The following is an 11545-nucleotide window of genomic DNA, read 5'->3' as shown; positions in this document are numbered from 1 at the left end:
AAACTCCTGCTATACTGTGCATTATGGGGCCTCTATATTCTCTCTGTCTTTCTCTCTCTCTATACATATATATATATATATATATATATATATATATATGTGTGTGTGTGTGTGTGTGTGTGTGTGTGTGTGTGTGTGTGTGTGTGTGTGTGAGCTGCACTGTTCACTCGTAGGCTCTTGTTAGCCGTTAGGATCTAAGGCTTACTCTGATCTTTGCACTTTTATTCCACACCTCTCAGTTTAAAAGTCATGTTGCTATTTTGAATCCCTAAACGACCTCTGCCCTTCGAGTAGTAGATAGAAATCCGGTCCTCCCCTTAGACACAGGAGGCAATAGGCAAAGTCATCTGTCAGTCTGAAAGCAAAACACTGATTGGCTAAAAAGCAGCAGAGATATGACATTCATGACAGGCCACATACCAGAATGCTATAAAAAGAGCTTGGCAAAGGCACGCAGGGCTCACTGTCTGTCACAGAGTGTGTGCACAACAGCAAGGAGGGCTGTGTTTGGTGGGTTTTGTCAGACAAATACTGTAGTGAAACCCAAATATCCTTTTCATAATGGCTGCTGCTCATCGTCTAGTGATTGTACGCCATGGCGAGAGCTCTTGGAACCAAGAAAACCGTTTCTGCGGCTGGTTTGATGCAGATCTCAGTGAGAAAGGCCTGGAGGAGGCGAAACGCGGCGCTCAGGCCATCAAAGATGCTGGAATGAAGTTTGATGTTTGCTACACCTCTGTTTTGAAGCGTGCCATCAAGACTCTGTGGACCATCATGGAGGGCACAGACCAGATGTGGGTGCCCGTTGTGCGCACCTGGCGTCTGAATGAACGCCACTATGGTGGTCTGACTGGTCTGAACAAGGCCGAGACAGCAGCCAAACATGGAGAGGAGCAGGTTAAGATCTGGCGCAGATCATTTGATATTCCTCCTCCACCTATGGATAAGGACCATCCATATCACAAGATCATCAGTGAGGTAAGAGAAAGCCTTTTTTGTTATAATTTGTATAAACATATACACAATTAATATATCTAATAATTAAATGGCATGTTTTGTATGTTTATATGCATAATTTATTTAATATAACATAATATACTTACATTATATTGTATATAACATGTCAACTTTATTTTAATTTATTACTTATATTATATATTATTAAACTGACGCACTAGTAAAAAATTTAAATATAACATTATATTAACAAAATAAAAAAATTACATTTTTACTATTATTTTTTTATTTGCATGATTTTTTAACTTAATTGATATGTTGTTGTAATAAATTGAAACATACACATAGAATATTTCAAACTAAATATCTTCAATTAAATTAATACCTTCTCTGCATAGCTTTCTTTATAATTCACTGATGTTTGTGACAGCTTTCACATCACTGCAAAAAGTTTAAAGTTACCCCATTTCCCTCTTAACCAGTCAAGACGCTACAAGGGTCTGAAAGAGGGTGAGCTGCCCATCTGCGAGAGCTTGAAGGACACCATTGCTCGTGCCCTGCCTTTCTGGAATGAGGTTATTGTACCTGAGATAAAAGCTGGCAAAAACGTCATCATTGCAGCTCATGGAAACAGTCTGCGTGGCATCGTCAAACACTTAGAGAGTGAGTATCATCCTGCCAAACATTAAGTTAAAAGACCATTCAGAGACTCTATTACAACAGAACTGCTAGTAAGCCGACCGTGTCAAGACACAAGGACATGCAGCATTCAGACACACAGAATGTGTCTGACCACCAGGCTACAATGATCCCTGATGGCACAAAGACTATTTATAGCACTCATTCATGCATAGACTAGAGAGGGAAGGGAATGGTTCCTGTTACGGGCACAACCTTTCAGTAGAAAAGGTTCTGCATTCTCTCTCAACAGCTAGAGAGATGCACTAGTGCAAAGAAAGGTCACAGAGGTCAAGGAAAGGTCAAGAAAGTCCATGTATGTGTCAAAATATTCACCAGTGGTTGCAACCAGAGATGGGCAGTATTTGATTAATTGTTTGTAAAGAATTAGATGCAAATTATGAGTCAATTTGTCATTTTATTTTGCTGAAGCAAACATAATTGGGTGTTTTTGTTTTTTTATATAATTTTATGGCAAATTACAGTAAAAAAAAAGACAAACAAAACAATTATATTTCAAAAAGTATAGATCAGAGATGCCCAATGTAGGCCCGGGGGCCAAAGTTGGTCCATTGCAACCTTTGATTTGGCCCACTATCCCATCTGAGAGGAGAAGTGAGTATGATGGAGAGGGTTAGGACGAACGCCTTTAGAACAGAGATTGCCAATTTGATGTAGCTTTTTTGTTTGTTTTATTGCTGAGCTACAAAAAAGTAAACAAAAATTAAATCTGATAAATAAATAAAATTTTTTAGTATGTAAATACTGTCACTCAACAAACAGAGAATTATGCAAAAGACAACTGGCAAGAAAATCAAGGCAAAAGAAATTGTTTTGATTTTATTGTAATAAGTTTCTTAATAAATGTAAATAAAAACCTGCAATAGTTAATATAAATAAATGTTTTCTAGTAATTTCTAAACATTATAAAATACCCGTGGCAACCATATTTACCTACAGCCCACTAGCCTCAATGAAGTTTGGTTTTTGGCCCTTCATAAGAAAAAGTTCTGGCACTCCTGGTATAGATAGTATCAACTTAAGGGCATACAATGAAAGGTAAATAACTATGTGGCTTAACAAAAACTACAATTGTACAATCTGTATCACATACACTCTACTTTGAACTTAGAAAATAAAAAGAATCCATTTTCTGGAACAAGGACTTAGTCTATCCACAATAAAACATGTTCTTGGATATATTTCCTAAATGGGTCCCAAATTGTCTTAAGCTAGTTATATGAACCTCTAGACAGTCTAATTTTTTCCAACTTTACAGTTTGTAGTATAAATACACACATTAGACACTTGATGCTATTATAGGATAGAAAAAAACAGCTGTGTTGCTTTAGAGAAGGAGTGCCCAGCTAAATTCCTGGGGGGCCGCAGCTCTGCAGAGTTTAGTTCCAGCCCTGCTTTAACACACCTATATGTACGTATCAAACAAGCCTAAAGCACTTAATTAGTTTGATCAGGTGTGTTTAATTAGGGTTGGAACTAAACTGTCCAGAGCTGCGGCCCTCCAGAAACTGAGTTTGAAACTGCTGCTTTTTATTACTAGCTGATGAGTGACCTAGGTTGCTAGTGTTAGGTATTTTAACATTTTTATTTTCAAATGCATTGTAGTACTTACTTACATACTTACTGGGCCGTTTATACCAAAGTTAATATTTAGCTGCACCATGTTGGAGTTTTGTAACATCAAATTTTTATGAGGTGAGATGTTAGCCCAAAACAACCATAGCGCATGTCTTTGGACTTGTGGGGGAAACTGAAGCACCTGGAGGAAACTCACATGAACACGGAGAGAACATGCAAATTACACACAGAAACTGACCCAGCCGGGGCTCAAACTAGTGACCTTCTTGCTGTCAGGCGTTCATGCTACTTACTGTGCCACCATGCCCTAATGCATTGTAGTAGCTAAATAACTATGTATTTTTTTATTTACCAGTTACTTTTTTTTTTTGGTCATTCAAATATAGTAGAGTAGATGTAGATGATACGACAATAGATGCTGTGGCACAGAACAGCTTAATTTTTTTTTTTTACATATTTCTGTGATAAAGAAACATGTATGATAAAGAAAAGGAAATAGTCACTCTGTAATAACCAAATACATAATTAAATAAAGAATCACAGTACCATGTAGTGAATAGTATTGAATGCAGTCATTTATGTCTAGTAAGCATAAACAGTTATGGATCATTACATTGGGTCAATCCTAAACTGACAGCAGCCTAATATACCTAGTACAGTAGTTTTAATAACAAACAAAAAGACTAAAACTACTGTATTGCACTTTTTTTAAATGATTGCTTGTACATTTTGTATTTTCAAATGACAAATTACTTGTATTTTAGTTCAATAGGGTATGAGGAAGCATGCTAATAGAACTTTTAATTTGCCAGTAACCTGGGTTAAGCACTTCCGGTGAACTGAATGCCATTGCAAAATTGCAAAATTTAGGGTCTGTTTTCTTTAAATATCAGCGATCTCCACTGGCTGAGTGATATCCAATATAAAGTGGGTGTCAGATTGTGCAAGAAGCACCGCATTAAATTACATTTTCCCCGCCATGTCTTTAAAATATGAGCATTTATTTTACCCCAGTATATTCAATTGAGCTTCTGCGCTAGCCTGCCGATTCTGACGCCGCGAGTGCAAGTAAAAGGCTTTTCGTCTCGTTTTGAGCAACTAAATGAATGCCAAAGTCTATTTAACTGATTGTATTTTAATTACATTACAACATCGATGCGGTAAAAGGAACCGTATAAAATGGAAAAAAACTCAGAATAACAGGTCACCGGAGGTTTATCAGTATGAGAACAACACTAGCTCGGCATATACCCTATTCATTTCTCAGACCAATATTATGTATTGTCGTTACATTTTAATAAACAAGTATTTGTAATAACTATTTCACCCCACACAAATCTCTCTTGTAGATTGATATTTTTATTAGGAGGCTATACAATATTATATTTGTGCATATACATTAGATTAGTCGGTACTGAAGCCAAATCTGGAGCTTATCTAACAAAATAACTTACGATAATGGTCCAAAAACTGTAAATCCAAATGTATATATATGTATATGTATATAATGTATATGTTATAGAAAAATAGTAAATACAAATTTAAAAAAAAGAGGAAAAATCAAGAGAAGAAACAAATGAAAAAATGTAGTTGAGATTTTGTAGGTTGTAATTTGTTTTTGCAATATTTTCTTTGAATTTAATAGTATTATCTTTTAAATGTTTTGTGACTAAAACATTATTTTAATAAATATATCTGTTTAGGAAATCTGTTTGGTTTAAACGCACCAAAATGCATTGCCTATATTCACTGAGAAATGGATACAAATATTCATTTTCAAAACACGAGGTGTATTCAATTATGCTCAGCGCTGTATAATAAAATACTTTCAATGTATTTGTGACCATATCTATGTCCGCAGGCATGTCAGATGCAGCAATCATGGAGCTGAATCTGCCCACTGGCATCCCCATCGTCTATGAGCTGGACAAAGACCTGAAGCCCATCAAACCCATGCAGTTCCTGGGAGACGAGGAAACAGTGCGCAAAGCCATGGAGGCCGTGGCAGCCCAGGGAAAAGTCAAAAAGTGAACACCAGACCCAAAACCCAGAGACTAAATGAAAGATTACACATGACACGGACATGAACATCACTCTTCCTCCTGAAACACTCTCACATTACATCCCGATTTGTAAACCCTCTTGTATTGGACTGCCCCGCTCTGACACAGCAAATAAATGCGAGCACCATTTTGTGTACCTGCTTTTTTCACTTGAGTCATTCCTCCTCCTCTGCATTAATTGAGGGATTTCAGCAGAACGGCGCGCTGCTGTGTAAGCTGACCCGAAGGGCACACCAAAGAGGTTGCAGAGTTCGTTTTGGCAGGCGTCCCGCTCTGTGGTGCAGTGGCGGCTCATCTAGCCATAGTTCTGAACGGGAGTCTGCTGTACAGACAGACCATTATGGTGAAGGCTTCCTGCCAGAACTACAATTAGCAAGAGCTCAGGTTTTCTGGTGACAGAAGGACAGATGTGTATGTGTGCGTGTGGGCATGAGCGATGGTCTGTGATTGGAAAAGGACAAAGTCAGATCTAGACAAGTCACAGTACCCCAAAATTGCTCAGGGACTAATTCATTATGTAGGAAGACTAATTTTAGGTCTTCACATTGACAGCACTGAGTAACCTATTATTTGAATCTATTATTTAAGGGTCTATCCAAAAATAAAGACTTGTTAAATAATTACTGAACACGTTACCAAAAAGGACAAAGGACATATGAAGACTCAAACACATAAGGATTTGCATCAGGCATGCACGTGTGTAATTATTGATTAATAAACTGTATACCTGTATTACTAAATATAGGACTAAAACATGCAGGTACATTTGTATACACATTTATTGTTTCATTTATTATCAAACAAAAATTTATATTGTATTATCATTCATTCATTTTCTTTTTGGCTTAGTTCCTTTATAATCGTGAGTTGCCACAGTGGAATGAACCGCAACCCATCTCTGTGAAACATCTGCACACACACACTCATACACTACGGACAATTTAGCCTACCCAATTCACCTGTACCGCATGTCTTTAGACTGTGGGGGAAACCGGAGCACCCGGAGAAAACCCACGCGAAGGCAGGGAGAAAATGCAAACTCCACACAGAAACGCCAACTGAGCCGAGATTCAAACCAGCAACCTAGCAACCTTCTTGCTGTGAGGCAACAGCACTACCTACTGCGCCACTGCCTCGCCCACTAACTGCAACTCATCACTGGGAAATGTATTATAATTTATTACACATAATTATTACATTAAAAATATATATATAACTCAACAATTTGTGGTACTAAGTAGTACATAAATAGACGATTATATCAAATGTATATAAATACGTAATTGTACATAGAAAAAATATAAATCTTATTCATAGGGTGACACGGTGGTTCAGTGGTTAGCACTGTTGCCTCACATCAAGAAGGTCGCTGATTCAAGTCCTGTCTTGGTCAGTTGGCATTTCTGTGTGGAGTTTGCATACTTTCCCTGTGTTGGAATGGGTTTCTTCCAGATGCTCCGGTTTTCTCCACAGTCCAAAGACCTGCGCTATAATTGAATAAACTTAATCAGTGAGAGTAAGAGTGTATGGGTGTTCCCCAGTGATAGGTTAAAGCTGGAAGGGCATCCGCTGCGTAAAACATTTGCTGGATAAGTAGGCGGTTCATTCCGCTGTGATGACCCCTGATGAATAAAGGGATTAAGCCGCAGGAAAATTAATGAATGAAAACAGATACAATTCCATAATATTACACTACTTTTAAGATATATATTTTTTCATAAGTTTCATAATATGTGCATATTTTTATGTATAAACTGTATAAATACAAACAAAAATTCAATAACACACAAAAATATTTACATTATATTTATGTAATGCATTAAGTTTTTTAAATATAAATATATATATATATATATATATATATATATATATATATATATATATATATATATATATATATATATATATATATAAATATGTTAAGCTCAAATACTTATCCTGATTTTTGTTTTCCTAGTTTGATTCTTGTCTAACTGATCAATTATGTTGTCATGCTTCTAGCAATTGTGAAAAAAATGGCTTTTCTAAACTAAGCTGGGCAACAGTCTCGAACTCTTGAAAGGCCAAAAGAATATTAGTAGTAGGATATGAGGTAAAACACAATGAGCTATCAGCAAACTATCACAAATTTCAAAGCAACAATAAAAAATTTTTAAAAAATGATAAAGTTTTGGATAAAAAAAAAAAAGTAATTCACAGTAAAAATACTACAAAAAATAAATAGAATTATAAAGATGTGGGCAAAAATTAAGTTCACTATAAAAAAAATACTAAAAATAAAATAAAATGATTGTTACGAGTAAAAATTTAATTCACTGTAAAAAATACAATAAAATAAAAAAATACTACATTTCATAGTAACTATACTGTTAAACAATGACATGGTGCATTTAATTGGCAATTTGAGTACAGGGTAGTTGTCTTGCCCAAACTGCTTTACTGAAACAGTACTGCCATCTAATGTTTAACTCGCAATATTGCATTATAATCTGAGATGCCACAAAAACAAAATAAAAGCACATAGAGCTTGCTCATCAAACATGGCAGCTTAAGTGGTTTATTTTAAATATATATTTTTAATCTGTATTTATTCATGAAGATTCATGAAAAAGTTAGAGGGTATTAACAAATACTGCCAAACTGGCAATAAAACATAGGTGGTATCTGTCCTGTAACAACTGTAACAAACATCTACTGCCACAGTCTTTAAAATAAACCTCTTATCCGTGTTTATTTTTTTAAGTCTTGTAAAACTAGATTTGCCAGGTCAAGTAATGTCATTTCATAAAGCAAAAATGTGAGTTGAAGAGAATGAGGATGTTTTTATGGGTTATTGTTCAAACAGAAAACCACTTCCTTTTAGTAAGCTCTGACTTCCACAGTCAGGTCTGCTCAAAATGTCTTACTGTTGTTGATAGGTGGAGTCATTCCTGTTCAAGGCAAGAATTCTCTCCTTAGGCACAATGTGAATTCCAGCTCTTTAGGTTATGCTGATTTCAGGAGAGCTGTTTCTACATGCCGCTCTGCTGAGCTGATTCTTGGAAATTTGTTGGTTTCCTCAGAATCATTAGATCTCAGTCCTGTGTTAAAGACAGATATCATATCAGGATAAAGGGACCAACATAAAACTGCTATCACTGTCCCTGAAATCTAACATGTATATCAAAGCAATTGATATTCAAAGGCTCAGCAAACAGCAATAACTAAATTTTATCAAGTCAAATGTAGAACATTTTAATTCCCTTTTTAGACCATTATAGATGAAATTTAAGACTTATACATGGCTAAACACTAAGGATTTTTAATGATAGCACAGTTGGGCCAGTCAAATTTTTTGTTCTGCTTGCCACTAAAATCAAATGTAGTTATTTCTTAGCGACATATTTTAATGTGTCAAAGAAAGAATACAAATATACACTTTTTTATTCAACATAAATGCTTCTTTTTACATTGTTTAACATTATTAAAAGTATATTAATGTCTTTTAATAGCATCTAGATTGTTGTATTCTTCAAATTGTGTTAATATCTTCTAACATAAATTAAAATAATACATATATTAAGGGTTATTTTAAGATAATTTTCTTGCAATTACTTCATATTTCAGTAAATCCAATGAGACAGGCATTATAAATACACTATTAACCAGCATTACTTATCTTGTGAGAGAGGAGAAACATACAGATATAAGCAGTACTATATCAGCATACTGGTAATATAAACAGGATTAGCATGTAAGCTAAATTAGATGTAGCCTGACATTTATTTTCTGTTTTAGAGACTTACTTTATTCAGTTTAGGAGAAAAGCTCTTTGTAGCCACTCGTAAAAAAGAGAGCCGAATCTAATCAGAGTTGTCTAATAACAAACATAGTATATTATATTTCATGCCACGAAAGTGTGATCGACTGCTGAATTGACTCAGATTGATTGATTGCCTGTCGGTCAACAGGCCGCTGTGGATATAAGTTAAGACCTTGTGGCTGGGTGAAAGAAAAGGTAAAATTATACTTTGCTGTCTAATATTATTAGCTAATTAATATTTTGCAGGTCTTTAAGTTTTAATAGAGCCTCATAATTTTACAACAGCAAACTATATTACATATAGGGCTAGATAAAAAACGTCTTTTTCCTGCTAAAAAAATTAACGTTTTTTTCTGTCACAACAATACCTCATATGGGCAAACATATACAACATGATTTAATAAAGAGTTAGATTAAAGTTATATTGTGGTTAATTTGTATACATACCAGATATACCGATCATTGGTACGTGTTAGATCACCAGAAGATGGCGGCATTTCTAAAAGAAAATTAGGCCTGCAGAATTATCGCGAGATTCAACAAAAAGGAGACTTTCCGTTTGCGGGCCAGCATAAAACGAGTTCGTTTTTGGTGAACTGGACAAATAAGTGTGTATTTTATATCTTAAATTAAGGGTGCACAAACTTTTTTATATAAAGGGCCAAAAACCAAATAATATGAGCCAGGGCCGGAGTGGGATTTCTTTTCAGCCCTGGAGTTTCAAGCCTTAGATCGGCCCACTTCAGTTCACGACTGACTATGTTAAAATAACGTCAGTACTTCAGTGAAGATTTATTTGACCAGTTAACACAATGTAATGTTTAACAGTATCAAAATCTATTTTCGGCAAGAACTAGCGCTCATAAATATCCAAACCCTGAAATTAAAAAATATAAAATAAATACAAATATATAAGCTATATGTAGAAAATAAAGATTAAAATTAAATGTATTGAATTTTCAAGGACACAGCTGTTTTAAAACTTCAAATATTTTTCTTAAATATGAGAACATTAAAGGCCCAACAAACACATATACGTTGTAGCGATGTCTGCACAACGTTGTATTTTTTTAAAGGCAACGTTGTCGCTTACGTGCTCGCTACATTGTCACAACGTAGAAATGTAAGACGTGAGAAGGCTGTAGCAACGTTGTCGTGCGACATTCAGCAACCGCGAGGCGGCGTTCTTACTACTTGTATTAATATTTTTTGTGGCAGTTTATCAATACTGCCTAGAATACAGGATAAGCAGCAATTCTTTTCCAGTATTGCTAAATATGAAATATTATTCATTTATTTTTCCTATTTAATTTAAAAATTGCATGTGTAAACTTTAAAGTGTAAAAATGCCACACAAATAAATATAATCAAACTTTTTATTATATATTTCACAACATTTAATACATACAGTACACATACAGTATCTAATTATAAGCAAACAGTATAAAATAAAGTTTACATTATATATATATATATATATATATATATATATATATATATATATGTATATATATATATATATATATATATATATATATATATATATATATGTATATATATATATATATATATATATATATATATATATATGTATATATATATATATGTATATATATATATATATATATATATATATATATATATATATATATATATATATATATATATAAATATAATTAATTAAACTAAAGGGTAAACAAACAAGAAAAGTAAACAAGAAATCAATAAAATGTAAATAAATATATAAATAAATATATAAATTAAAATTCAAACACTGTGCAGTGAAGCTCTGGACTGGAGAATACAGCAGACCGGGGAGCGCAGCTGAAGACCAGTCGTAGTTGTTGGTATGGAGAAAGCAGTCAGAGGAAGAAACAAATTCAACGGATAATCCAGCTTCAGAGATCCACAGCAGACACAAGTCAAAATAGGCAGTGAACAAGAGAGGACAGATCAGAGCTTGACACAACAGCACTACACAGGAAATGACTATGACTAGCAAGTTATTGAAGTTTCAGACATTTATTGTAATTTCATTACATATAAAATCTCCAAAGTAATTATGTAGCCTACTGTATTTTAATGTTTTAATAATAAATCATATACCAAAATGACACAATTAAAAGAAATTTAGAGATACAGGGAAAACAGGTATGAGTTAACAGAAGTCAGAGTTAGTCTCCGAATACTTACTTAAACTATGAGAAGAGAAAGAACAGGCCCTGTAGTTGTGGCGTTGCTCGCTGTAAATGGAATGTTAAACTTAGTGTCATTTCAATAACAGCTGTACAAAATAATAAAGTAATTTTTCATAAGCATGATCTATTTTCCACATTATAGACATGCTGTTTTAGGTAACATAACTACATTTAATAGTAAATAGAGTAGTATACTTCTTACCTTATCCAATTCTTCTTTCCATAGATCAGGAATTACAGCAACACTG

The 11545-nt window shown here is 34.2% G+C and overlaps 1 protein-coding gene and 1 long non-coding RNA gene across 10 annotated transcripts in view; one reads left to right on the top strand and one right to left on the bottom strand.

The window, feature by feature from the left end:
• Positions 1-11545, bottom strand: part of LOC103909450 (uncharacterized) — a 54331-nt gene that overhangs the window by 40977 nt on the left and 1809 nt on the right. For 3 of the 9 annotated variants that reach the window (XR_012396719.1, XR_012396713.1, XR_012396714.1), the window contains 2 exons: positions 8204-8377; positions 5435-5619 (listed from right to left, as the gene is read on the bottom strand). This is a non-coding gene — a long non-coding RNA (uncharacterized lncRNA). Of the gene's footprint in view, positions 1-232; positions 317-3788; positions 5620-8203; positions 8378-9546; positions 9599-11545 lie in introns of those variants that run through there. The other 6 variants (XR_012396716.1, XR_012396712.1, XR_012396717.1 and 3 more) reach the window with 5 other exon arrangements.
• On the top strand, positions 470-5424 carry pgam2 (phosphoglycerate mutase 2 (muscle)). The gene is given in 3 exon segments (NM_201024.1): positions 470-978; positions 1440-1620; positions 5096-5424. Coding segments are annotated over 3 exon segments (768 nt in total). The 5' UTR covers positions 470-561; the 3' UTR covers positions 5266-5424.

This window comes from Danio rerio, chromosome 21 (assembly GCF_049306965.1).
Source record: "Danio rerio strain Tuebingen ecotype United States chromosome 21, GRCz12tu, whole genome shotgun sequence".
NCBI classification, from domain to species: domain Eukaryota; kingdom Metazoa; phylum Chordata; class Actinopteri; order Cypriniformes; family Danionidae; genus Danio; species Danio rerio.
The sequence above is the reverse complement of the archived record's forward strand: the minus strand, read 5'-3'. Positions and strand labels throughout refer to the sequence as shown.